This window comes from Podarcis erhardii (genome assembly GCF_964252035.2).
Source record: "Podarcis erhardii genome assembly, chromosome: 2".
Classification (NCBI taxonomy): Eukaryota; Metazoa; Chordata; class Lepidosauria; order Squamata; family Lacertidae; genus Podarcis; species Podarcis erhardii.
The window spans coordinates 7,569,912-7,594,383 of NC_138498.1; the positions used below are offsets into that span (position 1 = coordinate 7,569,912).

Consider the following 24,472-nt stretch of genomic DNA (forward strand, 5'->3'; position numbering starts at 1 on the left):
CAGTGCTGGGCTCCCACGGCTTGCAGAGAGCTGCCTGTTTGGGGGCTGGGGCAGGGGAAGCTCGGGCCTCCCCCGCCCCAGCCCCGCACCTGGGGGGGGGGATAATTTTTTTCCCTTTCTTTCCCCCCCAAAAAACTAGGTGCGCCTTATGGGACGGTGCATCCTATAGGGCGAAAAATACGGTACCTACTGTTTCACTAAAGGACTTTCAACTTTGTGCACTCATTTACCAAAGACGCGCCACGCCAGCGGCAGCGCTTGTCATTCACAATGGCGGCACTTGTCAGACTCAACGATGGTGCTTGTCATTCTCAACGGAGCCGCGCATAAGAAATTAATGTTTTTGCCTTGCTGCAAGGGATGCTTGAACTCTTGCATGCCTGCATGGAGGATAAAGAAGGGTGTCTGAGAGTACTTAGAAGTTAGCCTACATTACACAGGTATTGTTTGCATTTGATTCCCCCCCCTTTTGCCTCTGGCCCTGCCCACCCCTGCCATGTGGCCCTCAAAAGGTTGCCTGGGAGGAAATGTGGCCCTTAGGCTGGAATAGCTTCCCCACTGCTGATTTAAAATTTCCCACAATGCAATACCTGGAACTTGCCAGGGTGCATTGGTGCCAGAGCCTGACAGAGGGCATCTGGTGCCAATTCTGACCCTGAGAAGGGCATTTCATCCACCCACATCGTTCTCGTAGCACAAAGTCCACTGCAAATTGTGTATTTTGGGGGGGGAGATACAGCTCCTTGTCAAGGGTACAAAGGACCCTAAGTAAGTCTCTTATTTTCAGAAACATGTTTAGAGAGCAAAACAAGACAAAGAATGAAACAAACAAAGCACTTTTTTTAAAAAAGCAACTTAAAAGACAAGAAGAAAAGGGCAGAGGTGAAGAAAACTGTGGATGTGTGGAAGGAAATATTGCAACTTAGCCTGTGACTGCCGGGTGAACTCTCTCAAGGCCAAAAAAAAAAAAAAATGGTATTAGGTTGGCAAATGTTAATTTCCCAGGTTACCAGGGAAGAAGGCAGGGTCTGAAACCTCCTCAGGTGGAACAGGCATGGAAAAGCATTAAGTTTCCAAACTCCACCTCCACTTAGAGATCTCTTGCAGTCAGATATATATGCACACACATAGACCTGCAGACTGTACCTCCTCATCCATCCAGAATACACAGCACCCATCACTAAGCCAGAGAGTTGAAGCTACTGGTCTCAGCCTCTTCTGTCTTCGGGTCATCCATGATGTGGGAACTCCGCTCCGTGGCCTTCACTCGAGCTGTCCTTGCCGAATTTCTAGCTACGCTGCTCTTCATCTTCTTTGGGCTGGGGGCGGCACTCAACTGGCCTGTGTCCCCACCCAATGTTCTCCAGATCTCGCTGGCTTTTGGCTTGGCTATAGCGACCTTGGTCCAGGCTGTGGGTCATGTCAGCGGGGCCCATATTAACCCTGCTGTGACTGTTGCGTGCCTAGTAGGCTCCCAGGTCTCCTTCCTGAGGGCCATCTTCTACGTGGTGGCACAGATCCTGGGAGCTGTGACAGGGGCAGCCCTCCTGCATCAAATCACACCACCTCACATCCGAGGAAGCTTGTCCATCAACAGGGTAAGGATTCCAGGACCTGCAAAAGTGGGAGGGATGGAGGATTAAAGCAGTGTTTCCCAACCTTGGGCCTCCAGCTGTTTTTGGACTACAACTCCCATCATCCCTAGCTAGCAAGACCAGTGGTCAGGGATGATGGGAATTGTACAGTGGTGCCTCGCAAGACGAAAAGAATCCGTTCCGCGATTCTCTTCGTCCAGCGGTTTTTTCGTCTTGCGAAGCAAGCCCATTGACGGCTTAGTGGATTAGCGCTATTAGCGGTTTAGCGGCTTTTAGCGGCTTTTAGCGGCTTATCAGCTTAGCGGATAAGCGTCTTAGCGGCTTAGAAAAAGGGGGGGAAAGGGGGGAAAGTCGGAAAAACTCACAAGACATTTCGTCTTGCGAAGCAAGCCCATAGGGAAATTCGTTTTGCGAAGCGCCTCCAAAACGGAAAACCCTTTCGTCTAGCGGGTTTTTCGTCTTGCGAGGCATTCGTCTTGTGGGGCACCACTGTAGTTCAAAAACAGCTGGAGGCCCAAGGTTGGGAAACACTGGATTAAAGCAGGGTGTGTCCATACTAGGATGTTCAAGAAACCCAGATTAGTCTCTTGCACTGCTCTTTTGCTAAAAAGAAATCATGGACCCCAGTTTCTCTCTATTCTCTGTTCCTGCCTTTCCTCCAAGGAGCTTGGGGCTACCTAGATCAGGCATAGGCAAACTCAGCCCTCCATGTTTTGGGACTACAACTCCCATCAACCCTGACCACTGGTCCTGTTAGCTAGGGATGATGGGAGTTGTAGTCCCAAAACATCTGGAGGGCCAAGTTTGCCTGTGCCTGACCTAGATAGTTCTCCCACTTCCAACGTTAGATTCACAACATCCTTGTGAAGTACCTTAGTCTGAGAGATGGTGACTGGCCTAAGGTCAGCCAGTGTGCTTCATGGCTGGGTGGGGATTTGAGCCCAAGCCTTGTGTGTCCTAGACCTGTCCAACACCTTTCCTTACCAAACTGGCCCACTACTGACATCCTTCAGTACAATTCAAGATTGTGGAGGACAAATTGCAATGGGACTCCTGTTGTGATCTATAGCAGTGACAGCCAGACTTTGTTGTAGGCTGTTATAAGGGGGGGGGGCTTGCGGGAGAGGGGGCTCCCAATTTAGTTTGATTATACACCTGTATAGGTTAGGCCAGTGCTTCCCAAACCTGGGTCTCCTGCTGTTTCTTGACTACAATTCCCATCATCCTTGACCACTGGCCTTACTAGCTAGGGATGATGGGAGTTGTAGTCCAAAAACCCAAGTTTGGGAAACACTGGGTTAGGCAATTGTTCTAGGTTTAAAAAGACTCAGATGGAACTATCAATTGTCAGTGCAAATTAAAAGAAGCTAAAACTTAAAACTACAGGGCAAGAGGCACTTTTACCTGTTGTGTGTTGTTGCCAGTAAAACAAAAATAAAGAGCAGCAGCAAACTAAACAGGTGAGAAAGAACAAAGGAAGGAGTTTGGAAACTGAAAGGTGGTGGACTATCGAGGCATGGGATGAAGGTTGGAGACTCACAAGTTGAGGAAAGGAATTGACCTTGTTGCATCCTTGACTCGGCATATGATGGGTTTGAATCAGTTTGTTTTGGCTCACGTAAAGCGCTTCTCAAGGCTAGTGTTTATTTTGGGTGTGTTCTGCAACATGTTCTTGACACAACAATAGTGTGTGGATTGATTCTGCTTTGTTAGTTCATCTGTGATGCTTCCCAGCGTAGCCGCATTACAGCGGTACCTCGGGTTACATACGCTTCAGGTTACAGACACTTCAGGTTACAGACTCCGCTAACCCAGAAATAGTACCTCGGGTTAAGAACTTTGCTTCAGGATGAGAACAGAAATCACGCGGTGGCGGTGCAGCAGCCCCATTAGCTAAAGTGGTGCTTCAGGTTAAGAACAGTTTCAGGTTAAGAACAGACCTCCGGAACGAATTAAGTACGTAACCAGAGGTACCACTGTATTGCTGCCCAGAGGACTGATAGCACAGTAACAATGTGCGGGGTGGGGGACCAGAGTGTTTGTGTTATGAAAAGATAGGGGATTTCAATGGGAAGTTACAGGATATGCACTGATTAGAATATTGAAAGGGTGGCTGTGTTTAACTGCTCCAATAGCATCATAAGCACAAATAATGATGAATGTGCAATAAAAATGTTGTCTAGAGGGGCCCTAAACTGGGGTGTTCCCCAGCTTTGGAGAGAAAAAAATTCTATTTAATCCGAACTAATTTGATTTAACCATATGTACATTCAAATGTTTCTGAAAAGTTTAACAATCCAATTATCGACTTATCCTTGTTATATTTTGCAGAGTACTAACCTAGGGGCCATCTCAGTGTTGCATGTCATGTGCAAATTGCTCACAGTGTGAAATCATCTTCTTTTGAAAAACATCCAAAACTTTAGAGTTTCCTAGCACAAACCCCCTCCCTGCATCTTCTTGTCTGAAAATCGCAGGTTCCATCCATTCTGCCAACAAATTCCATGCTACTACCAAAAATGATTTTGTGGTGCATTTGTTGACTTCCACTTTGTCAACAAATTGCCTGAGATTTGAGGCAATGAGGTGAGACCACTCTGAGGCCAAGCATGATGTTTATTTGAGCCCGTAAGCAGACCTTTTGAGCTAAATGTTGTTTTCTGTTCACAGCCCTAATCATTATTAACATACTGATTTTACTCAACCCAGTCATAAAATAGAATCAGGACACTTACATAATTATAATTATATTCAGTTAGGATCTAGAGCTGCTAAATGCACATCAATCCAGATGTCATAATGAGCATTCTTAGAGAATGATTATAGAATCATAGAATCATAGAATCATAGAGTTGGAAGAGACCACAAGGGCCATCGAGTCCAACCCCCTGCCAAGCAGGAAACACCATCAGAGCACTCCTGACATATGGTTGTCAAGCCTCTGCTTAAAGACCTCCAAAGAAGGAGACTCCACCACACTCCTTGGCAGCAAATTCCACTGTCGAACAGCTCTTCTGTCAGGAAGTTCTTCCTAATGTTTAGGTGGAATCTTCTTTCTTGTAGTTTGGAGCCATTGCTCCGTGTCCGCTTCTCTGGAGCAGCAGAAAACAACCTTTCTCCCTCCTCTGTGTGACATCCTTTTATATATTTGAACATGGCTATCATATCACCCCTTAACCTCCTCTTCTCCAGGCTAAACATGCCCAGCTCCCTTAGCCGTTCCTCATAAGGCATCGTTTCCAGGCCTTTGACCATTTTGGTTGCCCTCCTCTGGACACGTTCCAGTTTGTCCGTGTCCTTCTTGAACTGTGGTGCCCAGAACTGGACACAGTACTCCAGGTGAGGTCTGACCAGAGCAGAATACAGTGGCACTATTACTTCCCTTGACTCTCAGTGTTATAGTTTTTTGGCATAGGAGATAGCTCATGATACTACTGTGGAAACTTATTAAAGTTTCTTCAGGGGTCAGCAACCTTTTTCAGCCAGGCCGTACTATATTTTGGGAGAAAAATGAACGAACTCCTATGCCCCACAAATAACCCAGAGATGCATTTTAAATAAAGGGATACATTCTACTCATGTAAAAACATGCTGCTTCCTGGACCGTCCATGGGCTGGATTTAGAAGGTGAGTGGGCCAGATCCTGGCCCCAGGCCTTAGGCTGCCTGTCCCTGGTTTACTTATTTGTTCTGCTAGAACGAATAGCATGCTTTTGTTGACAGTTCCCTTTTGGTCAAACTGCACTTTGTAAAGCTTTAGCACAAAGGTAGAAAATATATGGAATGACACAGGAAGAGCCAATGTGGTACTCTCCAAACGCTTGGGATTACAACTCCCATCAACCCTAGCCAGCACAGTCGATGATCAGGGATGATGGGAGTTGTAGTCCACCAATATCTGGAGGGCTCCACATTGTCTACTCCAAGGAGGGGGAGAGGAAACACGAATTCTCCAGGAAACAAATTAGGGAAGGGGGAAGCTGAGGTAGTGTGAATAAAGATATCTGCTCCAGACATAATGGTATTAGGTATAATAAATCTAGTACCCACCATTATCTTCTGAACTCAGTGTTCTCATTGGGAAACCATATTAATTAAATAGCTAGGTTTGAAAGGCATGAAACTTTGGAAATTCTTCCTGAAGTTGACAAGTTGCCATCAAGCCATATGTGCTGGAACATTCACAGGATTACCACAACAGAATTCTCTTGGATGATGCAATGCTTTGGGATCCTTTCCCTTCTCTCCATGGACTCAGTTCTGATTCTTATCACTCAGTTTACTTCCCTAATGAGCTACTGACTGAGTCACATCAGGCATCTCCACTGGACAAGGAGGAAAACAATTTCTTCAACAGCATGAATTGCCATACATCTTCTGTAGGGCTGTTGTGTGTGTTCCATGATTCCCAGGGTGTGCTACAAAAATGCAAATGTTGTCATTAGAGCATCAGATTCTGCACTTCGACATTAATGTACGATGTTTCATTACAGTGGTACCTTGGGTTACATACGCTTCAGGTTACAGACTCCGCTAACCCAGAAATAGTACCTCGGGTAAGAACTTTGCTTCAGAATGAGAACAGAAATCGGGCGGCGGCCGCACATCGGCAGCGAGAGGCCCCATTAGCTAAAGTGGTACCTCAGGTTAAGAACAGTTTCAGGTTAAGATCGAACCTCCAGAACGAATTAAGTTCTTAACCCGAGGTACCACTGTATTTCTAAGTAAAGCAAGACTCTATGCTTCAAAGAGAAGCTTGGGCGATGACTGAGAGATCTCATATGTTTGGGTTAGGGAGCTCTTCCTCACCCCATCCCACTTCCTTTCCAGCAGGATAATAAATTACACAAATGGTGTAGTTTTAGAGTGACCTCAGTGTGGAATGCTAGCTTGCAGGAGTGCTCCTGTGAGCCACACCCAGAACAATCATGTGGAAAGAATTTGAACCACCCCTAGACACAATTTGCGATCTACCAAGATGAATGCAGTCAACCAGTCATGTATGGTGGTGCACCAGAGCCTCAATAAATCTCCTGTTTTTGCTCCTTGATTTGGGCTGCCCAAGAACAGAGAGGTTGTCTACTACAGCATCTCTTCAGAACAATACAGTTAGGCAGGTCTGAGCTTTAGCTGTGCCTTTTTCAAGCTAGGCATAAGCATATCAGGAATCTGTGCAGTCATGTATTCAAAATTTCAAGAGTGAAGCATGTTTATATTTATTGTGTCCAGCAGTGCAAGTGCGTCACAGATGAAAATCTTTGCTGTTGCCAGAATGCCAGTGGCATTGCAAATCATTCTCTTCCCCACCTGCCCATGACTTACATAAGATTAAGGCAAATCAAAATGCCATTGTAGTTGCAAAAGAGGCAAATAATAGAGATGTTATCTTTGTGTTCATTCAAGGTTGTCAACAGATAACTATTGCAGAGACCTTGTGCCAAAGTGGAAACAAAGGTTCACCCAAGTACACATATGTGTGTGTGTGCGCGCGCGCGCACATGCACACACACGCACATATTTATCACTATTTGCTAAAAATATATATCACATAATCAGTTGCATTGCTCACACTCATAACTGCCCTTTACTGCCCTCTGTGACACAGTCACATAGCCAAATGCTAGTAGTTATGCCATCTTAATGCTAGTAGTTATGCCTGGCGTGCTCCGGTCCAGGGGGTCACGAAGAGTCGGACACGACTAAACGACTAAACAACAACAACATGCCATCTTCTCCTTCAGTCTGTGATACAATGGCAAGAATCTTCAAGGAAGTGCTTAATTTTCTTCTATTTTTTCAGGTACACAATAATACAACATCAGGTCAGGCGGTCACCATGGAACTGTTCCTCACCTTCCAGTTGGTCCTGTGCATTTTTGCTTCAACTGATGACCGCAGGAGCGATAACCTGGGATCCCCAGCCTTATCCATTGGTTTCTCTGTAGTCCTGGGTCACCTGCTTGGGGTGTGTATCTCAAGAGCATTTATTGACAACTGTTGAGTATGCATGGATGGAAATACTGACAGCAGGGCATGTGATCCCTGAGTTTAAGAGGGTGCAATACACCCATCTTAGCTTCCCAGGGCTGGGAGATCAGGAGGAAAGGTTGGTGTTGGGACTGCACCAAATATGCATCGGTTTCTATTTTTCATTCTAATCCACCTGTTTTGGTTGGGTGGAAATTTCTCCTGACACCCACTTCAAATGTTCAAATATGCATCTCTTTAAAAATAAATCCTCTTCAACATTGCTGTTTCCTCTGGGCTGCTGAAACATCAGTGCCATTCTCTACCCTTTGCTGCTTCCACCTCCTTGGATTAATCGCATTGCACATCCCAACCAATCAGAGATCACATCTTGAACAAGATGACATCATCTTTATATGTATAAATAATTTTTATTAAATTTTCTAATTTACATTTCAAAATAGTCATTTAAACAACCTTAAATCAAGACTTCCCTTTTTCTTTATCCATGGTTCATTTTGCATACCACACATCCCTGCATATGTTCCATGAACTAAACCATTCAGTAATCCATCGTTACATCCATCAGAACTTATTTACACTGTTGAATTTATCTTAATGCTACCAGCATTTTTAATTAAACAAAATTTTCGCCCATATATTCAGTAAACACCATCATCTGGTACCTAGTCAGACTTGGCTAGAAGACATGGGGGCGAGTTAAATGAATGTTTGAATATTTTCACAAGGACACACAAACACATTTCCCAAAAGGTAGGATGCAAGGCATTATTATTTTTATTTTTAGTACAGCCCAAAATATGTTCAGATGAAATGGTGTTGACTCAGCCCTGGCTTAGCAGGTAATCATTTTCATTTTCATCAGTTTCTTCAGAAGTAACCCAAAAGCTTGCCCTGATTGAATGATTGCTTTAGTGCAAGGTTGAATTTATTCCCAAAATTATTCTTGTTTTATGGATAGAAAAATGAGCCACAGAGAAATGAAAAGGCTAATGGATCAAAGTTTCCGAAACAAAATGTCACAATAGCATAGTTGTTGGTCATAATTCCTGACCTAATGTTAGCATTAAGATAGAAAAGTAGTAAGTTGAGCATTTGTTAGTGAAACAACTTTCCAGTGAAAAATCTGGTAATAATGATAATAGCAGGCAGCTTTTACTCAAATGGCTGGATTTTGAGGTCCTCAAAGACACAGACTTCCACCACAGGGCCAACTAGCATACAGTGTCTGGGGAAGCAATAAAATATTCCCTTCTTCTTTGAGTATATCTTAATCTATGAATGGCTCCCAGCTCTCTGTCTTGATTGGCTAGAACTGGAAAGCAGGGGTGGCGAGATCCTGGAAATTCTACAAACAAGGACTCTCTTGCCCTCTTAAATAGCCCCCCCCCCCTCAGTCTTTGCCCCTCTGCCTTTGGGCTGCTTTCTCAGATATTTGCTACTAACTCATGACAGCTTGACTGCAATAAGGGTTTTTCCATTTGATATGTGACTCTCATGTGAGCTAGTGACTATTAACTGGCCTGCTGTCACTCATTCACAGTGAGATTGTGTACGTGTTGGCTCAGAAGTAAGTCCCATTGTGTTTAATGGGGTGTAAAGGTAAAGGGACCCCTGACAATTAAGTCCAATCGCGAACGACTCTGGGGTTGCAGTGCTCATCTCGCTTTACTGGCCGAGGGAGCCGACGTTTGTCCACAGACAGTTTTTCCGGGTCATGTGGCCAGCATGACTAAGTTTTTCCGGGTCATGTGGACAGTTTTTCCGGGTCATGTGGCCAGCATGACTCTGGCGAAACCAGAGCAGCGCACAGAAACACCATTTACCTTCCCGCCGGAGTGGTACCTATTTATCTACTTGCACTTTGACGTGCTTTCAAACTGCTAGGTTGGCAGGAGCTGGGACCAAACAACGGGAGCTCACCCCATTGAGGGGATTCGTACCGCCGACCTTTTGATCGGCAAGCCCAAGCAGCACAGTGGTTAACCCACAGCGCCACCCGCATTCCTTTAATGGGGCTTAATCCCAGGTAAATATGCACAAAACTGCAATCTAAGAATGCTCTATCCAGCTCCTAAGCCTTGGGGTGAGTCAAATACAACCCATAGGCCACATCTTAGCCACTCCTTAGCACCAGAGGTATTGAAGCACTGCACTACATAAGGCATCAGATGTTGTTCTCTCTGAAGAGCTAGAGATAGTTCAAGAATTCTTCTGAAAGCCATGACCAAGCTCCCTAATCCACAGGAGTACATGCTCTGCCATTAGCAACAATCTCTTATGACAGCTACAGCCACGCTTGACTCCACTTGCATTCTTTAAAGCCACGAGGCCAAACTTCACATGTAATGAAGATCTATTAGTGGATTTATCAACTTTAAAAAAATGAATCAATCTTGGTCTAAGGCTCCATCCCTAGTTACCTGGGAGTACACCCTACAGAATTCAACAGGACTTATTTCTGAGTATATACCATATTTTTCGCTCTATAAGACGCACCAGACTATAAGACGCACCTAGTTTTTGGAGGAGGAAAACAAGGGGGGGATTCTGAATCTCAGAAGCCAGAACAGCAAGAGGGGTCGCTGCGCAGTGAAAGCAGCAATCCCTCTTGCTGTTCTGGCTTCTGGGATAGCTGCGCAGCCTGCATTCGCTCCATAAGACGCACACACATTTCCCCTTACTTTTTAGGAGGGAAAAAGTGAGTCTTATAGAGCAAAAAATACGGTATGTGGTTAGGATTGCACTATAAATCTCCCCTACCCCACTGGCTGTTTTCTCTTTGGGGGGAAAAACGAGGCCTCAAGATTGGCCTTGGATCTGTGTGTTTATTAGTAATAGTAGTAGTAGTAGTAGTATTTGTATTCTGTTTCTAAGTCACATTGTGCTCTCTCTGCTTCAGCCTGTGTTTCAGATTCCAAACCACTCTGTATAAGGTGAAGCTCTTTATTCCCCATTCATTAGGATGGAGAATATTAAAATGGATAGAACTTTTCCACCTTTTGGCCAAAGTGGATGAAATTTACAGGCATGGGAGCTATTCCCTAGTGGATTAAGACTGACAAATTGCAGACAACCAAATCCAGAGAGTTTTATGGGGGAACTAGAAGCAGGTCTATGAATACAAATCTACAAATGTAGTAACCTGGCAAATGTAGTAACCTAGCATGGGCCATGCTATTATATGTCGTCTCACAACCATCGTAAATGACAAAAAATATCAAGAACAAAAACTAAACATCAAAATGGAACCATACCCTGGAGATGATCCAAGACTGGGCTAGATGGAGCCAACTTCCTCAATCCTGTACCTCTAATTGTAATTCTTTCATAGAAGTCCAAGATATCAATCTGTATATACAGATTAATTTAAATTTGCCTGCTTTTAATTAGCGCAAATTTTTCAACAACGGAATTGAAATCTACATTAAAGTCTCTCTCAATGGACAGTATTGCTAGATTACTCAGTCTTTCTTGGCTCATTGTAGATCTTTGATATGTTTTAATTAGTTTAATTAGTTTAAGTTTTGAGAAACTTCTTTCACAACTCGCTGTAGAAACAGTGATAGTAAGAAAGATTCTTAATGTGACAACAAAGTTAGTTAAACTTTCTTGCAGCTTCCACTTATACCCCCAGCGAAGCAAATCTAAAGCTGACCAGTTTGCAACCTGCTCATCAGGATTGACCTCCTTATACAAGATAATGTGGTGCCGCAGTCAAGTTATTTCGGTGAGCATAGATGCGGCTCCTGTGGTGCTGCTGATGGTCCTGCTGTAATTTCAGCAGTACTCACCAAAAACCGGTGAAGGCTTCCAGCTAACTTAACTTGTTGCTCTGTCTCTATCTTTCTCCTTTTCCTGCCTTGTGCACCAGATTCTTTTTTGTATGGCATGATATAGGTGTAGTATTCTGCTAAAATTCTAAAAAAAGGAAAAAAAGAAAATCACTTTCTTGCCTTGCTGCACTTTTAGCACCCCTTCATTGTATAACCATTTCTTTACTCTTAACATAATGTTTATTCACCTTCATGCCTATTGCCTTACTCTTTCAGCAAAAAAATATAAAAATAAATTAAAGGTTGCTAGACCCACTGGCTTACATCAACTTATGTTGAGCTGGAGCAGCTACATATGGATCGAAATCTGTCTCGTCACTGTTGAACCAACCAAACTTCAATCCATCTGGTCAGCTCAACATGCAGAATGACCAGCGTGCCCCCTTTCAGTGCAGAGAGACCAGCGTGCCCCCTTTCATTGCAGAATGACCAGTGTGCCCACTTTCAATGCAGAGAGACTTACCTGCAGCGGCGGCTTCTACTCAGTTCCCCGCGTCTCCTCGAGTCCTCCCGCCTCCTGCTCGGCAGCTCAGCCAATTGCATACAGTTGCCTTTCGGCCAATGAGGAAGTGGATCCCACTTCCTGATTGGCTAGGAGGAGGATCCGTGTGACAATAGCGACATTTTTGAGAAATCTGTGACAGCGCTGAGAGAGAGTGAGTGAGCCAGGTAGGGGCAGAGAGCTGTGAGTGCGAGCGCGTGCCCCCCAGATGTTGCGCCCAGTGCGGCCAGCCCCCCCCCGCACCCCCCACACTATGCCACTGATTAAAGGAAAATGTCAGAAGAGCTAACCACAGATATTTATCATTTTTACACCCTGCCCTTCCTCCAGTTCGGCCAGTTCTTTCTGTCTCAGCCCCTTTCATCCCCACATTGATCCTGTGAAGTGCATTAGGCTGGGGGACAGTCACTGACCCAAGGTCACCCAGTGGACTTCATGGGTGAGTGCGGATTTGAACCTGCATCTGCCCACTCTAACCACTACACCACCACCCCTTTCACCATGTGTTGTTTGACCTTCCAAAGAGTGATTGTGAAAGTATCCTTGAATAACTAATAATAGAAAATCCAAGCTTTCATCCAAGTGTCATGTTTTTAAAATTATTATTTCATAAAATGTATACACCACTTGATTATAAGAAAAAGACCTCAAAGTGGTTTACCAAATGATAAAACAATAAAATCAAGGGGGGTGGACAGGACACATGACTCAAGCATACTTTATTTGGTGAAGTTCTTTCAGAAAATGTTTCCCTTATCAGGTGACCTTTAAAAGTCACACACTAAAGAGTTGCACTAATTCTCCGGGAAAGACCCATAGAAACAGTCCCGTATACTCACAGCGTTGAGGAAGCACTGTGAGATGAATAAGCATTTTCCGCAGTCCTTCTGTACCATTTACAGCCCACATGGCTCTGTAGTAAGAAGTATTTGGTGAGACAGAAATAATGTACTTATCTGAGGCCCTCAGGCATGCCCTAGGCCCTGTTCTCTTGCCTGATGGCTACCATCAGATGCCCAAGAACCATGGGAAAGGGCTGATGACCAGATGATACTTGGTGGTCTTGGGAAACTGATAAAATATAATGACCCTTGATGTTTCCACAAGAACAGTCTCAATATTTAGGGCATCATTTGTTTCCCCCTCTTTAACTAGGCAAGTCACTACCCACATAAAGCTAATGTTTTGACTCCAACACTAATATCCATAGCACTGAGAGCCAGTGTGGTGTAGTGGTTAAGAGCGATAGACTCGTAATCTGGGGAACCGGGTTCACGTCTCCAGTCCTCCACATGCAGCTGCTGGGTGACCTTGGGCTAGTCACACTTCTTTGAAGTCTCTCAGCCCCACTCACCTCACAGAGTGTTTGTTGTGGGGAGGAAGGGAAAGGAGAATGTTAGCCGCTTTGAGACTCCTTCGGGTAGTGATAAAGGGGAATATCAAATCCAAACTCCTCTTCAATAAATGCTTTTCTTTTTTCCCCTAGATCTACTACACCGGCTGCTCCATGAACCCTGCTAGATCTTTTGGTCCTGCTGTGATTGTGGGTGAATTTGAGAACCACTGGGTAAGACTCCTAATGGATTGTTCCCAGTAGTGGGGGTGGACTTCAGAACTTCAGAGCTATCCTCCTTATACCAGCATCACTACTGTTTACCTGGATGGGGCTGAGCTGGGACAGCAACCAGCAAGGTCAGGGCCACATGAGTGAACCAGTGAGAGGGTCAGGTGGGATGAGGAGGTCCTGCCACTGTACCTGCATGGCCCCAACCTCCCCACAACTCTGCCCATCCCCACTGAGATAAGTATAATGCTGGTGTTAGGAAGGCAGTTCTATTGCTCTGCCCCAGCACACATTTCACTGCTGCCTGTAGCATACCTATGGCTGATAGAGTTGAGTGTGAGGAGAAGGTGGAGGGAATGATGGGGGTTCTTATACCTGGAGCCAGCCTTGCATTCATGCATGTTCACAGAAGACAAGATACATCCCCTCCTGTTCTGAGAGATACGGCTTTTGGGAGACATAGAGAAACAGGCTGTACGAGAGCTGGAAAACAGCAAGCCTAGCAACTCAAAACAACATTTTGGGAATCCCCAAAATGCAAAACAGCAACAAAACAGGGTCAGTGTTTTCACAGGGACACGTAGCAGTAATTGGAACCATCCCTGGTAAAATATGGACCATTGAAGCATATGCAAGACAAACCCAAGGCTTGGGTCAGATGAGATGCTTATGGCCATGTGGATTTCCCTACTTTTCAGGGATCAGAAAGCCTGTTGGCAAAGGAAGACTATTATGTGGATACAAGAGCTGGCAACTGAAAGAAAGATGTAGTGATTGGCAACAAGAACCATAGGCAAGTTTTTCTTTGGTGATCACTTGTAGCCAAGTAAGATTGTCTTCCATTGGTTGAACTGGTTTGAAGCCAAAAAAGGCTTAAGTGGCTTGTTCTTTGTGATTTGGCAGTAGATTAACAACCCCATTCTGGTTCTAGTTAACACCAGAATGAGTTCTTCACATTCTGGTTTTAGCCAGCTTTAGGGTAGTTTTTCATTGGATCTTTCTTTCGTCTATTTTTTTAAATATGGAGACAACTTAACATTTATGTTCAATGAGGTGAAAGAATGAAGGAAGTAAAAGCTATTAGCAAGTTTGGCAGATATCCATTGATTCTTTAACTTCCCACATATTGGGCCAAACCAAAAACACATGTGATAAGGCTTTATTATTATTATTATAGTAGTTATGAAGCGTCCCTGAGCTGCCCTGCTGTAACAAAGAGGGCTGCCATTCACCGAACTACTTGGATTCTTGAGAGCAGGGCAGAGAGGAGGGCCCAGAGATAAAATGAGGCAGTAATTATACCTCAGTAACAACAGCTATAACTGCTTAGGATCAAATGCTAAGCAGGTTCAACAGTGGCAAATAGCTGGATATGGAACAATAGAGGGCCATTGCCTTTGATCTGTTATAGGCAACACTTTCTTGATTTCTTAGGGGAAGAACTGTAACTCGGAGACAGAGCACAACTTTTGCATGCAGAAAGTAGCAGGTTCAATCACCAAGCAGAAGAGAGGACATGAGCTCAACAGAAGCTGGGGATGGAAAGAGTTGGTAAATGCAGATGGGGTTGGGAAGAGGAAGTGGTCCAGAACAGCAAGGAGAAAGCCAGAGGGAGGAATCTGAAAGGAGCAGGACAACTGGGAGAGTAAAGGAGTGGAGGGGGAAGCTGCATGTGACCAGGAGCTGCAGACATGAGGAACTGCACATGAAACTGGAATGGCCAACTAAATATTTGGCCAAAAGCTATTTGGTAATCTTGAGTTTTCCAACTGCGCCGACACACCCATACCTCTTTCCCCCTAATTACATTAATTGCAATATATTGAAAAAAATCTCTAATGCCCTATTGTGGGAAACCTTGAACTAGAATTGTGAGGTCTAATGGGGGAGGAGTATCTTCTATACTACACTTAATCTTAGCCGAAAGGCTGAGAAGCGATGCTACCTTCTATAAATGGTTTGGTACCAGAATTTATCCAAGAATGTTCATCCTGGTCAACCATCAACCTTGTATCTCTCTCATTCTCTCCTTTCCTCCCTCAGGTCTTTTGGCTGGGTCCAATGGCTGGAGCGGTGGTGGCTTCCTTGCTCTACCACTATGCTCTCTTCCCCCATGCAAAGACCCTCTCGGAGCGGCTAGCAATCTTCAAAGGCTACGAGCCGGAAGAAGACTGGGAGGAGCGTGATGTTCGCAGGAGGCAATCAATGGAGCTCCACTCCCCACAGACCCTGCCTCGAAGTGTGATGGAGAAAGTCTAGATCAACCCCAACAAACAGTGAAAGGAGCAGGCTATAGCTAGCTACATCCACTGGTGTTTTCTTCTGGCTCAAATGTGCATTCATCTTCATGTTGTCAATGCACAATGAATATCTCCCCTGGGAGCAGTATGGTCATCTGTGATGGGCCACCCGTGGAGTTTAATCTTTAGCTCAGGCTGTAAGAGAAGTGCCCATTGCTCTGAAAGATTCTCCCGAGGAGATTTAAGATCCACTTATTGATCAGTGGAAACCATCACATGCCACTATCTTGTGCATCCTGACAAATTAATGAAAGAACATTGTTTTTTCTTCTTCCTTGAGTCTAGTTATCTAAACTTCATGTGGATCTCTAGAATTTGGGTCAAAGAGTCATTGACTATGACGGTCCAGCTATATAAAATGGTCTCTGGGCATTTCCCTTGAAGAAATAATAGCCACAACTTTTAGAGTTCTCATGTTGGCATTCAGAGTGATGAACTGGTAAAAAGCAAGAGCTTTTTGCATTATTGATCCTAAGCATGATTACCCAAGTGCAAGTCATGATCTATTCAGTGGGACTTACTTCCAAGTGATCATGATTACAATAAGCCCTGTACGACAAATTGGGACTTCCTTCTGAATAAGTGTGCTTAGAATTGCACCACTAATCTTGCAGACGTCAGCCAAATCCTTTAGCTTCCCTGCAAAATTCTTACTCTGCACAGAGCAAGTCCTTCTTTTGTGAGGGTTTGACCACATATTAAAATGCATGTGAGTGTATTAAACTAAAGCAGAATGACTGTCCAGAAAATAATTAGGATAAGCCCATGCCTATTGATCAAAGCCACACACAGTGTTCTCAATATGTGTTTGTAGCCAACCCTGATTTTACCCTTCTTAACAGAGTTAACTTTTTCCACTTTGCTTTCTTAACCCTCTTACCTCCACTTCCACTGGCGCACTCGAATTGTGGGATGGCACACTTGGCAAAGACCAAAGAGAAGAAGCAGCCCCAACTAGATTACAGACTATCCTCTCCCCACCTCCATTTTTCTTTTAGAAGAGAGCTGTGCACGCATATTAGCCGTTGACAAAGTTTTATAGTCTTATACATGTCCTTTATCATCACTAATGACTGTGACTTTTGCATAGCCAAACAGATCAACCTATTGCTTTCAGCATTTTTCTGAATGTTGGGGAGGTGTGCGTGTTTAGACTGCATGGTGTGTATGTTGCCTTTAAAATGCTTTGATGAATGTTACTTACTTGTGCTGTTAAGCAAATGTGATCCTCTTCCTCATAGTTTTGGGGTACCTTTTCATACCATGATCTGGTTTTTGTACTTTAACTACATCTTCTTGTGTTTGGCACAGCACACCCTAGATTCTGCTGGGTCATACGCTTGTGCACAACCTTACTTGACAACCTAATGTAAACTTTGCCTTAATGGGGCAAAGATGTTGGATGGATCAGTACATGGCAAATAAAACAGAAGCTAAAAAGCATCAACCTGAAAAGATTTACTTTCCGTATTGCCACACTAGTTCCTTTTGCTTGTTCACTTATTTTCCCCAACCCCAGATACTGCTTTTCATTATTTTTTTTAAATGCATTTTGTAGAAAGCAGCAGTGCCATGATATAAGAAAATACAAGAGTACAGCCTGATTGATCAAGAGATTATGCTGTAATCAGTGCAGGGGCGTAGGAAGGGGGGCAGTGGGAGCAGTCCGCCCCGGGTGCCCTCACTGAGGGGGGTGGTGACATTCAGCATGCCACCCGCCTGCAACTCCCAGGCCTACCCTGAGCCATCGAGGTAAGGGGGGGAGCTGTGTTGCTTTGCCAACAGCATTCCCCCCTTCCCACTTCGAGAGCCAGTGTGGTGTAGTGGTTAAGAGCAATAGACTCGTAATCTGGGGAACCGGGTTCTCGTCTCCGCTCCTCCACATGCAGCTGCTGGGTGACCTTGGGCTAGTCACACTCTTCTGAAGTCTCTCAGCCCCACTCACCTCACAGAGTGTTTGTTGTGGGGGAGGAAGGGAAAGGAGAATGTTAGCCGCTTTGAGACTCCTGAAGGGGAGTGATAAAGCGGGATATCAAATCCAAACTCTTCTTCTCTTCTTTGACAGCTTGGGGGAGGCTTGGGAGTCGCGGGTGGGCCGTGCACCGAATGTCCGCCAGGCACCCAAGCGGCTATCTCACGCCTGAGTGGGCACCCTCTGCACCAATGCCCCCCTCAGGAGCGCGCCCACCCTGGGCAGCGCAGGCATATGCTGCACTGCTGAATTGGTGTGCTCTGTGACAATTCCCAAAGACAGCTGAATAGTGCAGAAATGTCATTCTGCTTTTATATTCCAGGAATTATTCCTTTTATTTTTATTACAAGCCAAGTAGAATATATACAACCTCCCAGTGCAGGGAAATGCAACTGAGTCACTAAACAAAGTGGGTCGCGGGTGGCGCTGTGGGTTAAACCACAGAGCCTAGGACTTGCCAATCAGAAGGTTGGCGGTTCGAATCCCCGTGATGGGGTGAGCTCCCATTGCTCTGTCCCAGCTCCTGCCAACCTAGCAGTTCGAAAGCATGTCAAAGTGCAAGTAGATAAATACGTACCGCTCTGGCGGGAAGGTAAACGGCGTTTCCATGCGATGCTCTGGTTTGCCAGAAGCGGTTTAGTCATGCTGGCCACATGACCCGGAAGCTGTACTCCGGCTACCTCAGCCAATAAAGCGAGATGAGCGCCACAACCCCAGAGTCGGTCACGACTGGACCTAATGGTCAGGGGTCCCTTTACCTTTACACTAAGCAAAGCAGTGTGGAAGAAAAACTTTTTCAGTTCCTGCAAGCAGAAAAGGCATCATATGGAAAATCCAATTTGTATTTAAGAACACAATGCAGTGATTCCCCTTAGTGGACCAATGCAGCCTGAGCGAAACCGTAGCTCCAGCACAAACAGAAGCTCTTTGTGACCTTGGCACACTGATACGATGGGACGATAACATACCTCTGTTCCCTGCTTTGTTCTGTGACCTTGGATAAACCACTGGTGGCCAGGTGCTTATGAGCCATTGTACCCACACACTCGAGGGTTAGGGCGTGGAAGCGGTGATAGTGTGGCATTGTAACGGCATTGCAAGCTGAGCCAGTCCTTATTTATGATGCGATCGCGTTGGTAGTAATGGCTGCTACTGACAGGTATCATGAAATGGCATGAAGCCAAGGCTCGTGCAGCCCAGGATTGTAAAGATAAGGAAGCAGTGTGACAAGAAAGAAAGCAGAAGACAGGGTGGTGCATCTACCGCTGTGTTCACACAGACAAAATTTTTAGTAGAAATGGCCAAACTGGATAAGGCTTTGTCATTTTTAAATTATTTTTATTATTTTAAAAATTCCTATAGTACTCTATCAGCCAAGAATCACAGGGCGATATACAATATAAAAACACAAAAATATATAACATAGTTGATATTGCAGGGGGCTAGCCCAGAGGACCCTCAGGGTCCCTTACAACTCTATGATTCTATGAATAACAAATGAAACAATAACTCTCACTTACTTACTTACTCTCTCTCTCGCTCTCTCGCTCTCTCGTTCTCTCTCTCCACTCTCTCGCTCTCTCGCTCTCTCTCACACACACAGTTTTAAAGGCCATAGATAGTTTAATCAGTCGTGTACTCTGCCAGTGCATACCTGATTTTTGTGAAACAAATAGTTGTGTGGGGTCCACAGGAGCTGGACCATGTCATGAGAGAGGGGTTCTTAATCCTTTGCCCACCATGCTAGTCCCAATGGCAGTCCCACCTCCACATGGTTTCTATTTTCATTCTCTTCTGGAGAGCCAGCGTGGTGTAGTGGTTAAGAGCGGTAGACTCGTAATCTGGGGAGCCGGGTTCGCGTCTCCACTCCTCCACATGCAGCTGCTGGGTGACCTTGGGCCAGTCACACTTCTCTGAAGTCTCTCAGCCCCACTCACCTCACAGAGTGTTTGTTGTGGGGGAGGAAGGGAAAGGAGAATATTAGCCACTCTGAGACTCCTTAAAGGTAAAGGGACCCCTGACCATTAGGTCCAGTCGTGACCGACTCTGTGGTTGCAGCGCTCATCTCACTTTATTGGCCAAGGGAACCGGCATACAGCTTTTGGGTCATGTGGCCAGCATAACTAAGCCACTTCTGGCGAACCATAGCAGTGCATGGAAACGCCGTTTACCTTCCTGCCGGAGCGGAGCTAATCATCTACTTGCACTGGCATGCTTTTGAACTGCTTAGGTTGGCAGGAGCTGGGACCAAGCAATGGGAGCTCACCCCATCGTGGGGATTCAAACCGCTGACCTTCTGATCAGCAAGTCCTAGGCTCTGTGGTTTAATCCACAGAGCCACCCGCGTCCCTTTGAGACTCCTTAGGGTAGTGATAAAGCGGGATATCAAATCCAAACTCTTCGTCTTCTGTGTTATAATAGTACACTTTTCCCCCCTCTGTAATGCTATGGGGCACATTCAATTTGACACAGTACAGGACTATGTCTATGAATAGCAGTCACTGGGGAGCAAAGCCATTTCTGACCCCATGGGGGAAGAGAGGGGGTTGCGGTCTTGCCCCTCCCCCCAAGCGCGGGGGCTGGCCTGCTGCCCCCGCGAGAGTTGGGGGAATCCCTGGGCGTGCCTTCCACCCGTCCGCCAATCGGCGGGCTGGGGGAGGTGTGGCCTTGGCATACTTAAGGCCAGGCACGCCCAGGGACCACCCTCTTCACTCCTGGCCAGCTGAGAGGTTTTCCCGTCCCACCCACCCTTAGGTATAGGTTAGCTTAGGTAGATATGACCTTGCTATGGACTTCGGTTGGTCGCCGCAAGGGGCCTGGTAGGAATTTTTCCAAGTTGGCGAACTTACGGCCTTTTGGTTTTTTCGCCTACCTCGTAGCAAACGTCACAACTTTCTTTAGTATTGGTGGTTAGGCATTGGCTGGGGGTTCAATTGTTATGCAAATGGATCGGGGGGAAGGTACGCCATCACCTTCCCCAAGAAAAGGGGTAGTCCAGTAAAGGACTCCGGGGGGCGTTGTCTTGTCCGAAACCTGGGAAGGTAAGGGCCTCCGGCACGCCCCCGAGCGGTGACACCCGTGGGATCCTAGTTGGCGTACTTCAACAGGACCCCCACGGTTCGTGTTAACCCATCCCGGTCACCATGCCGGGTAGTGGATAGGTGCCAATGCCTAAGGCCAATACCTTCAATTCTCTAATCAATAAAGTTGTGGCCTTTCATGCCCAATTAACTTAATCAACGTCTCCTGTGTCTTTATTTCTGGGGGGGGAGGGGTATTGACACGCAACAACAGGAGAGGGCTATTGTGCTCATGCTCTAACTGTGGGCTTTGCATAGGCATCTGGTTGGCCACCAGACAAGACAGGCCTTGGTCTAATCCAGCAAAGCTCTTCTCTTGTTATGTATGTAGATCACAGTGTATATTCTGGTCATTGTCCAAGGGGCTGGGCTTTTTTCCTACAACACATGGCAAGTAGCAAGTTGTCTTGTGGTACCCAGGTCTACCGAGCTATGAATAGCAGCTACCAACTTTTTACAGTTCTGGAAAAGACAAGCCGGATTATCGTCTATTTGTGAAGCATTTTACCATGCACACATTTGCATCCCTAGATTAGGCATCTGTCAGTAACTCTAAGTGGGAATTATATTTACACTCTTTAAGATCCACTGGTGCATGACTATTATTCAATGACTACTGGTGGAATTAATGAGATGTTTGCTGGATGAGTCAAAATATTTTTTTCTCATGTTCATATCTGAGCCAGGAGGGAGGGAGGGAGGAAGGGAGTGTCACGCTCCCCGTTGGCCATTGCAAGCCAAAGAGACCAGAGTATCAGGAAGGGGCTACAATAGGACCAGAAATATGATGGCAGATAGAGTTCTTACTGCATTCTACCTAGGGCAGGGGTTAGCCAGTGTCTTGACCTACAGATGTTTTGTCCCATCATCCCCAGCCAGCCTGGCCTGTAAGTCAAGGATGGTGGGAGTTGTGGTCCAAAAGCCCAAAGGTCTATCCTTAGCCTAGGGTGAAGTTTCAAAAGTAATTTGGAGGTTCTTACTTGGTAGACAGATCCAAAGAATGTCAAGAGAAACAAGTTTTTGGAAGACTAGCAATATGTGTCAAGGGTTTCCAGCAAACATTTAATGTCGATCAGCAGTCAAGCTGTGCTGTAGGGATGACTCAATCTGTCAATTTCAGTTTCTCTAAGTCTTCTAATATTAAGTTGCCCTCATTTCTGCATCCATCTGTTTTTTATTTATTTTTAAAGGCCAAATGCAATCTCATACATACTCGTCACATTTATCCTGATACATATTTTTGCATGCAATTTTCCCTAACGTACACATTTCTGCAAGCAATTCTCTATAATATTTTTCCATGTTGTTTTCACTAATACAAACATTTTTGCACACTTTCCCTTAATATATACATTGGTATGCACATTTCCCACTGCATCTTGATTTGGGAACAGCAAATTACGCAGGTTTGCACAAAAATATGAAATGAATTGGGGAAGGAGGAAGAGACATAAAATACAATTTGCATGTCCCCATTTTATTTTCAAGAGCTTTCCCTTGGGTGGAATGTGACTGTGTCTCTTGCTTGCCTGGATGAAGAGATAGGTTGGGTGTGTTTCTCAAAATCTGACTTTGGTGTGACTGGAATGTAGGCTCCTGTACAAAAATAAGAGACACGTCCATTGCCCCACCCACTTTGGCCTCTGGTCCCACCCATCACATTTTCAAATCACATTGTTCACAAGCACAGCTCACCAGTGTACTCCTGTACTTAGAGATAAACTGAGACTATTCCATATTTAGGAGTCACCTGTGTCGTTATCATCAGAGATGAATTTTTAATATAAGGGCAATGCTGAATATTCTCTTATTCTGATATTAGATTCTTTCTATATAAAAAAAAAAAAACAGAGAGGGGGGGGGTTTCTTATGACTAAAAATATAAAAGAAAGCAAATAGACCTTGATGACTGTCAGGTGCTGGTGGTGGTTGCTCACGAGTAACCAGGCAGGACTCCGACCTGTCTTTTACAGGTTTTATTGGTGCAAACTATATACAGTGCAGAAACACAAAGTTAATAATAATAATAAATAAATAAATAAATAAATATTTTTTTTTTAATATCCCGCCCTCCCCAGCCGAAGCCAGGCTCAAGGTGGCTAACAAGAATAAAATAATACAACATTCTAAAATCATTTCATTATAAAATTAATTCAAATCAAATTAATGGCACCCATTGGGCTAGAGTTCTGTGAAGACTGCCAAAGGAGGGAGTCAGGCTGTGCCCTGGCCAAAGGCCTGGTGGAACAGCTCTGTCTTGCAGGCCCTGTGGAAAGATGTCAAGTCCCACAGGGCCCTAGTCTCTTGTGACAGAGTGTTCCACCAGATCGGAGCCACAGCTGAAAAAGCCCTGGCTCTGGTTGAGGCCAGCCTAGTCCGTCCTAGTCACTAGCAGATTCTGGGAGTGGCCCCTTCCAGTTTCTCCCCCAGCATAAGAACTTAGACACCCCAAATCTTCTCCTCCCCTCCTTACGTTTCACACACACACCCCTGCATAAACTGGGCGACGGAAATGGCGTGTCTGTCTCCTGGACAGCCAGGCTAGATGAGGCGCTTGGGCTCTCAGTAGCATCTTCAAGTCCTCCCTCTGCTTGGCTACCCACTTCCCCCTCTGCTCTGCTGGAGGTGTGGCTTTCCCACCGCTGGACGAGGCGCTGGTCCTCAGCAGCATCGGAGGCTCTCTGTGTCCCCTGCCTCCCTCCCCTGTTTCGATGGCAGTCCCCTGACAATGACCATCTGTCATGGATGCTTTAGCTGATATTCTTGGAATGTAAGGGGTTGGACTAGATTGCCCCTGGGACCCTTCCAACGCTAAGATTCCATGGTTCTATGACCTATTGTGGATGTATGAGGTGTATAATATATAATTGCACAGATCACCAACCATGACAAAAATGAATAGCACACATAGATCATGTGCTGGGGCAAACTGGTGTAAAATACACAATTACATAAATAAAACAAGTAGGCAAAATATATGAAATTATTGTGAATCCATGCATATATACAGCTGTTTTCACAGAATAATTATAAATTCACATGATGTGTTTTACTGTTTGATGGCCAGCAAAAAAAATAATAATCATTGATTCTCTATCATGTACAGTGGTACCTTGGGTTAAGTACTTAATTCATTCTGGAGGTCTGTTCTTAACCTGAAACTGTTCTTAACCTGAAGCACCACTTTAGCTAATGGGGCCTCCTGCTGCTGCCACACCGCCGAAGCATGATTTCTGTTCTCATCCTGAAGCAAAGTTCTTCTTCTTCTAAGGGAGCTGGGCATGTTTAGCCTGGAGAAGAGGAGGTTAAGGGGTGATATGATAGCCATGTTCAAATATATAAAAGGATGTCACATAGAGGAGGGAGAAAGGTTGTTTTCTGCTGCTCCAGAGAAGCGGACACGGAGCAATGGATCCAAACTACAAGAAAGAAGATTCCACCTAAACATTAGGAAGAACTTCCTGACAGTAAGAGCTGTTTGACAGTGGAATTTGCTGCCAAGGAGTGTGGTGGAGTCTCCTTCTTTGGAGGTCTTTAAGCAGAGGCTTGACAACCATATGTCAGGAGTGCTCTGATGGTGTTTCCTGCTTGGCAGGGGGTTGGACTCAATGGCCCTTGTGGTCTCCTCCAACTCTA

At 45.2% G+C, this 24,472-nt stretch overlaps 1 protein-coding gene across 1 annotated transcript; it reads left to right on the top strand.

Moving 5' to 3' along the window:
• Window positions 1-1,164: 1,164 nt before the first annotated feature.
• Window positions 1,165-15,743, top strand: LOC309332277 (aquaporin-2-like; the record flags this gene model as incomplete). Its single annotated transcript, XM_081845352.1, has 4 exons — window positions 1,165-1,598; window positions 7,395-7,559; window positions 13,407-13,487; window positions 15,528-15,743. The coding sequence occupies exons 1-4, from the start codon at window positions 1,236-1,238 to the stop codon at window positions 15,741-15,743; spliced, it is 825 nt and encodes a 274-aa protein (XP_081701478.1). The 5' UTR covers window positions 1,165-1,235.
• Between the last annotated feature and the right edge of the window lie 8,729 nt (window positions 15,744-24,472).